General features: G+C 40.3%; 1 protein-coding gene across 1 annotated transcript; it reads right to left on the reverse strand.

Annotated features, from left to right (window-relative positions):
* Positions 1–299: 299 nt before the first annotated feature.
* On the reverse strand, positions 300–7,459 carry LOC112105098 (signal transducer and activator of transcription 4-like; the record flags this gene model as incomplete). The annotated part of the gene is made up of 6 exons (XM_026662033.1): positions 300–2,867; positions 4,154–4,262; positions 5,023–5,089; positions 6,430–6,621; positions 6,750–6,886; positions 7,365–7,459. Coding segments are annotated over 6 exons (627 nt in total), but the record flags the coding sequence as incomplete, so codon positions are not given.
* Positions 7,460–7,907: the final 448 nt, after the last annotated feature.

The following is a 7,907-nucleotide window of genomic DNA, read 5'->3' on the forward strand; positions in this document are numbered from 1 at the left end:
ATGGGGATTGTCTGCCCCATTCTTTGCAATTCACCCTAATTGAGTGACCACAGCTGGCTCCCCACTAGGTCACAGAAGCATTATAGATTAAACAAACTGTGTGGTGGCAGATGCTGGATGAATTTGATGTTTGCCTCTTTAAATGTCTCAGTTCACACTGGTGGTTCAGACTCAGGAACAACCAAGGCGACTGAGTGCTTCCACTTTTGTCTTATCTTTAAAAGTCCCACAAGACCAAGTATCCAACAGCAAAACAAAATCTAATTTTATTTCTATTAGTCATGTATAAATTACAGAGATTATGAAACTATATACACGGTTTAATATCAGCTCTATGCCATGTTTCTGGAGAATTACTTACGGTCATTGGGTTTTCAAAGTTTGACTACATCCCCCTGACTAGGTACAAATCATTCAGACTAGACAGCGAAAAAAAATGTATTCATTTATTTTAAACATACTCCATTTGCCCAGCAAGGAGATGCCAGGTGGATCAGATCATTGGGGCTCTCCCTTTGCTTTCCCGACAGTTTACAACTGAGGACAATACTAGTGGGGAAGAGCTGGACGCCCTACTGCTTATTCCACTTCTAACCATATACTCTGATCTTACATCCCTGCCCCGGCGGATTTTTCCCTATGCTGCTACTTGGAGATGCTCATAGTGGCTCTGTGCACTGACCCTTACTTCTCGTGACCAGAGGAGCAGGAATCCTAAGATTGTTCTAGAACTTTTCAATTTAATGTTATAGTACTATCAGCGAAACCACTAGGCTAAGAGCTAAAACAGGCCTACCAAAGGTAATACATTGGTATCGTTTTGCTTTCAGGTCCCAGGTACACTATCTATTTAAATGTGAGAGCCTCCAGGGATGGCCCACAAAAGGCCTTAGTAAGATACCTTTGGAGGTGCCCAGCAAACAGAACTGTATGGTAAATGTTGAGGGTCACTCTTTTTTGTTGGGGGTGGGGAGTAGGCATGAAATCCTGGCCCCACTGAAGTCAATAACAAACCTCTCATTGTCTTCAATGGGGCGAGGATTTCATCTCAGGTGCCAAAGGCTTGCCTACACTTAAAATGCTCTAGTGGCACAGCTGCACAGTTGTAGCGCTTCACTGTAGACACTACCTACACTGAAGAAAGGGGTTCTCCTATGGGCATAGGTAATCCACCTTCTCGAGAGGCAGTAGTTAGGTTAACGGAAGAATTCTTCCATTAACATAGTGCTGTCTACATGAGGACTTAGGTTGGTTTAACAATGCCACTCGGGTTGTGGATTTTTCATACTCCTGACCGAAATAGTTAAACTGATCTAATTTCTAGCACAGACCAGGCCTATGTTGTACCTTACCGCTTGCTTGTACAAATGCATATTTTGCTTGCACAATTAAGTATGCTCAAGACTGCATACTTCACAGGCAGAACTTGGATATCTATCTTTTGTAATTGTCAGTGTTTAAGTTATTCTAAAACAGTTAAGTTGTCATGGGTAATTCTGAGAAACGACAGACTGTCATGACTAACAGTAACTTGGCTGCTTTAAAAAGGCAAATAACCTTTTATGTTAAGAACTGGTTATTCTGCTTATTTACATCTGTATCTGAGGTAATTTAGCTCTTTTTGTAACTTTGGACTATGACTAGGCGCAAGTTGGACAGTACTCAGCAAATGAAGCAGCTCTTTGGTATCCTTTTTAATCATTCTGTGTCCCTAAGGCCTTGATTATGGCACACCATCTAAACCCTGCATTGAATAAGGACTGTTTTCTTTCTTCATGGGCTTTTCTGAGGTACTCATCATAGTGCCTCACAACCATGAATAAATTTACTCTCACAACTGTCCTGCAAGACAGAGATTTTATTAACCCTGCTTTACAAATGCGGAATGGAGGTACAGAAATTTAGTGACCTTCGAAGTGTAGTGCCTCTAGAGCAGGGGTAATCAACAGGTGGCCCGCAGGACAAATTCGGACTGCCGGATACTTTTAAATGGACCCCAAAATCTTTTTATTTACTTATTATCGTTATTTTTATTATTTTCTCTGGAGTCTGGACCTTGACTCTACCTAGACTGAGAAATTTAGACCTTAGCAAAAACTAATTTACTACCCACCCCTGCTCTAGAGTTTCTAGAGAACTCTTCTATTCTCATTATTCCCTTCTCCTCCTCCTTCCCTTCCATGGATTTTACTGCAGGAAGATAAAATCTGTCCCTTTGTACTGAAAGCCGTTCATGGCAGCAAAGGCTGACTCCTGGCACCTACGGTCAGTGTCATGAAGGGACGGATGAGAACCTTTAATTTAAAATAAAAGCCAAAGAAATAGACATTATAAAAACAGAACATGAAATGTACAGCATGAATCCTGATTTTCTGAACACATCTTAACTCTCTTTAGTTATTCTAAAGTCTTGCTTTCAAAATGTTTCATGAACAGAACATCTCCATCCTACCATAAGTCCTATTTTACAGCAATACTGCAGTCCTTATTTCCATAAGCAGTCCCACTGGGCTAAATTCATACCTAGTGTAACGCCACTGAAGTCAATGGAGTTGCACACCAGGGAAAGATTTGGCCCATTGAGTTAAGAGGTAATATTCCCTTGAGTGAGAACTTCAGTGGCAGGACGCAAATGATGCCAGATGTTTGTAACTTCAGTGACTTCTCTGGGGAGGCTTCTGATTTACATGCATTTGAAAGTACATGTAGGCCCAAGAAGAACATCGCATTGGCTTCCAGGAAACCCTTATTTACAAAGCTGCATAAACAACTTCTTTTTTTTAAACTTTCATTTTATAAAGCATTTTGGCTGCTTTGTTGTTCTTCATGGTGTCTGCATTTCAGTCAGCTGAATATGGAGAACTCAGCTAGAAGAGAGGAATGAAAACATCAGCTTTAAGGCAATTATTGCTGCATATTTAAAAACAAAACAAACAAGCCACAGTTTGCTCAAATTACTTCCAGTGACAAACACACACTCACAGTGCAAACTAAGCCCTGACTTATGTAATGGTTCCCCACCTTAGCCACTTAAAGAGACACTGGTAGTTTAGGTTCAGTTCCTAGAACTATACAGAGGGAGATGCCCCACGCACACACCCACTCACACTCTGGGGAAATTAGGGGCTTGTTTACATGGAGACTTAGTATGTGGCAAGCTGAGAAGTGGATATACAGCACACTAGCTTGCTGTGCACTAACTCGCCCCTTGGACTCTGCTACTGTACACTAAAAGTTCCCTCTTGCCACATACTGTGTGCTTGTCTTCACGTACAGCGCCACAGCTGCAGCTGTGCTGCTGTAGTGCTTTAGTGAAGATGCTACTATGCCGATGGTGACGGGAGAGCTTCAAATCACACCAGCCCAGGTTCGGTCCCCAAATATTTAAACCAGGCTAAGAAATGTAAGAACCTCTCCTGCTTTGGGTGCAACTTGTGAGGCTGAGCTGCCTCATGTTCTGCACAGAGCTCTGAATGCAGTTCTTTGCAGGCAAGTAAAATAGAAAATGATTTTAAAATAAATAAATACATTTGCAATGTAAGTTTTAAGTCTCTCCGTGGACTTTTAATGAATGTTTTGTATTTGTTTAGTTAAGACATTTCAGTTCACCTTTAACATCCCCGAGACAGACCCAGCTACACCATGCAGCGGAAGTAGTCATTTTCATTAGTGCAAAGTGTCTGTAAAATGCTACCAAATCAGAAATGGCAACTACATAAAATGCATGGCAATGGGTGAATCAAGCCCTCTGTGTTATCTGTAAAATCGGTACAATACTTACTTACAGTTATGGGTGTTGAAACTTAATTAATGTGTGTACAGAAATTGGAGATCCTTGCATGGAATTTTGAGATCCTTGCATTGCAAAGTTCTAAGATATAAAGTTCATAGTACAATGGTTACCATGAAAAAGACAACATTCCATACCATACTGAAGAATTCTACTGTATTTAGAATAGGAAAGAACTGGGTTATCTCCCATAGCACTGTATGGGAACTGAAGGCAAGTGCTGACTTTTTAATGGTTACAACTGTACTCTCACCCGTTTGCACTGCAAAAGAAGCCTTTCTCTCCACTGGTAACTCTTTCTCTCCACAAAGTAGACCCCATTTGCTTAGTAGTAAATTATGAATGAAAAAACTTGCAACATACAGCAGTTTCAATTACTGTGGGACTCAGGTGTTCTCTCAGCACAGCATAAACACTTGGAGACATGGGAAGAAGATCTGATGGAGAATGTGGATCTGTGGAATCATACAGGCTTAAAAGAAACACAAATAAAATAAATAACCTTAAAGATGATTAGGAAATAATGGGAAGAAACCCCTTTGCAACTTAATGCATCAATAAGGGATGCATACATGGAAATAATCATATAGATCTGTGTTTGGGTAACACTGATTTAGCAGCAAGTAGCCTGTGAAAGAGCCAACTGCATGCTAATGTCCTATTAGCCAACAACATCAATGAGAATACCTTGAAAAGATATAGCTGCTGGCACACACACAAAAACATACTGTACACATTGTGCTACTACAGTTAATTCTTGTTTAAACCTTGTTTAATTTGTTAATTCTGCCTGCATAGGGGGATCTTCCTGTGATCTAGAACTGCAGAGGAGCTCCTTCTCCACTTTCTGGCCACTTGATGCAGGAGCTGTAGTCAGGGAAAGAAAGGTAAAACCCAGCTACCATACCCAAGATTCTGGGGGACATTAAAAGCTGGAACACATTAGAGGAGCCTAAAGGCTTCTCTAATTTATTTTGCATACCTTCCTGATGCATAGACAGCACCAGGACTGGGGAAGAAAAGGTGGTTTTTAAAGCCCGCTTTACTTATTCCCCCAGCTTTACACTGAGTACTCCTTTGCCAGACCAGAGAATTGGGGCCCATATCTCTGTGTTGCTACCACTAGGTATTTCCATGGGAAAAAATGGAATCAAAGAAACTGCGGGGTGAAGGGAGGTACACAGACTTAATGAAAAACATCCAAAGTGTAAAACAGCTCTTAGATTACTCACATTTTGGAGATTGGGATAAATACAGCGGGGACATAACCTTTGACCCCTCCTTCTGTAGGTCTTGAGACTAAAAAAGAATCAACATTAAGAAAATTTTTAAAAATGCCCTAAAGTTTCTATGCTTATTAGTTACGGAGATTTAATACAAATATTTTAAAAGCTGTAGAGCATAATGTATTGAAAGGGAAACATAACTATTTTTTTAATCATAAATGGGCAACAAGAACATGGGCAACAAGACAGGATTTGAACCTACACAGATGTACACACATAAGTAACTGGACTCACTTAAGAAGTTCCTTTGAAGTCATGAGGAGTACTTAAATGCATTATAGGTATGTGTTCAAATCTTTGCAGGTCTGAGCCTTTAGAAGCCAATCCTGCAAACATTTGCATTTATCTGAAACCTTTCATGAGAGGACAAAATAGGATTGTGTTCATTCACAAGTAATTCTGACTACACTGACAATTTTAGTCAATATATATTACATGGGATCTGGAATTATAAGTTAGTATTGGCAAACAGCCCATGAGAGTAAGTCCCCTGAACCTCAAATGAGAGGTTCTTGGAACTGAAGAAACAGCAAGTGACACTGCTACATAATTCTGGAAGCAGATTAACAAGTGGTCTTGTAAATAGAAATAAATATCTGAAACATGGGCAAAGAAATGTAATTTGAAAGTAAATATATTTTTGTAAATAATGAATTGAATAACTTCCTCTAATATGACTGCTTTCTCAGAGATGTTTCTTAGCTTGTGCATATCTAAGGGCTTGTCTACATTACCCACTGGATCAATGGGCACCGATCGATCCAGCGGGGATCGATTTATCGCGTCTAATCTAGTCGCGAGAAATCGACCACCGGGTGCTCTCCCTTCAACTCCAGTACTCCACCAGGGCAAGAGGCGCAGGCGGAGTCGACGGGAGAGCGTCAGCCGTCGATGTACCACAGTGAAGACACCGCGGTGAGTAGATCTAAGTACGTCGACTTCAGCTACGCTATTCATGTAGCTGACGTTGCATAACTTAGATCGATCCTGCCTCCCACCCCAGTAGACCAGGCCTATGTGTCATTGTTATTTATTATTTGTATTGCTGTAGTACCTACAGTTCATAGAGTAGGGTCCAACTATGCTAAGTGCTGAACAAACACACAATAAAAACACAGTCCCTGCCCCAAAGAGCTTACAATCTAAGTATACGACAAGAGACAACAAGTGGAAACAACAGGCAGACAGGGGGTGCATGAGAAAACAAGTACAGTTTTTATAAAGGCATTCCATAAAATGAGGTAATGTTTTCACAAGTAAACATTTGTTTTCCTTAGAAAAAAGTTCATTTGCATATCATCTGAATTTAATGTTACTTTCCAAAAAGGATAAATATAGACTATAGAGCCCAACCTTCATTTGGCTGACTGCTGTAGTATTTGCCAAAGGCTTTATCTTTGGGAATATCTGGATACAGATATTTCAGTGGATTTTCAGGAACATTGTCTGCCAAAATAACTTTGTAATCTCGCAAAATGTCAGCAAATGGCAGCGCAGTTAAACGACCTTTATTATAGGGTTCCACTGAGTGGAACCTTACTTCTCCTGTAAAGACACAAAGGCAATATAATTGTGAATAGGCAAAGAGGTCAACAGTCATAATCAGCTACACATTTCACCTATCATTTATAGTTTAGGTTGTCTTGAATTTTACACTTTTAAGCTGCACTTACCGTTTTCTGACTGGTCCACCCAGGTAAATGTAATTCCCCCCAGGTTGCTTTCACTAAACCTTAATAAAAATGTTCCAGGCATTTTGTCCCTGAGCAAAACTCGTTCTTTCTCCTTGCTCACAAATCCCATTATATACCTGCAAGTATAAGAAAATTATGGCTTTACTTACAGAGTAATTACAGCATCCATTCTGTGGCATTCATTTCCCAACTTTTATCTTGCAATGCCAGATAAGTGCCAATCAAAGTAAAAGGCTGGTTTTATAGGGCCCACTGCTATAGACTTCACAAAGGCTCCACATGAAGTTAGTGGGAGTTTTATCTGCACAGGAACACAGCATGGGCCCCCATCACAGTGTGGAGCATGACAAAATTTATCATATTACTTGCCTGTAAACTAACTGAGTCCATAAGGGAGAAATATAAAATCCACTTTGAATAGTTTCAGTAGAGTTTTCTTTAGGCTACAAATAATTGCAAACAATATGGCAGACTTGGAGATTTTTAGGCCTTTGGAAATTCTTTTCTGTAATGCTGAATGTAGACTTAATAAAGAGAAGGGACAAATGAGATAAGCTTGTTACGTTAATGGACAATTGCCAGTATATTGCTCACCCGTCAATCCAAAGAGGAAGAATGTGTTTTTTAATTAGGTCCAGTATTGCTTCGAGCCATACCCAAAAGGTAAATGACTTTCCAGGTAAATGTTCCTATTGGTAAAATAAACAAACAAATAAAAAGATAATTTCAACCACATCTTTAACACCATATCAATGCTGCATGTCCCTGTCATTTTCACAGGAATAGTTCTAGTTTCTATTTATGTGAGAATGATAGAGAAATGTATTAAAAGCAGCAATTCAAATCTATCTTGTGTAAAAACAAAATATCTATATGATTTGCTTTTAAAGATTTTTAGAGGAAGTGCTTCACTTTAAAATCTTTATTTAGAATAATTAATGTCTATATCAGTGTTTTCCAAACTTGGGACGCCGCTTGTGTAAGGAAAGCCCCTGGCGGGCCGGGCCGGTTTGTTTACCTGCCTCGTCCACAGGTCCGGCTGATCGTGGCTCCCACTGGCCGCGGTTCGCCGCTCCAGGCCAATGGGGGCTGCTGGAAGCGGTGGCCGGTACGTCCCTCGGCCGCGCCGCTTCCAGC

This window comes from Terrapene carolina, unplaced genomic scaffold, assembly GCF_002925995.2.
Source record: "Terrapene carolina triunguis isolate 2854851 unplaced genomic scaffold, T_m_triunguis-2.0 Scaffold21591, whole genome shotgun sequence".
Classification (NCBI taxonomy): Eukaryota; Metazoa; Chordata; order Testudines; family Emydidae; genus Terrapene; species Terrapene triunguis.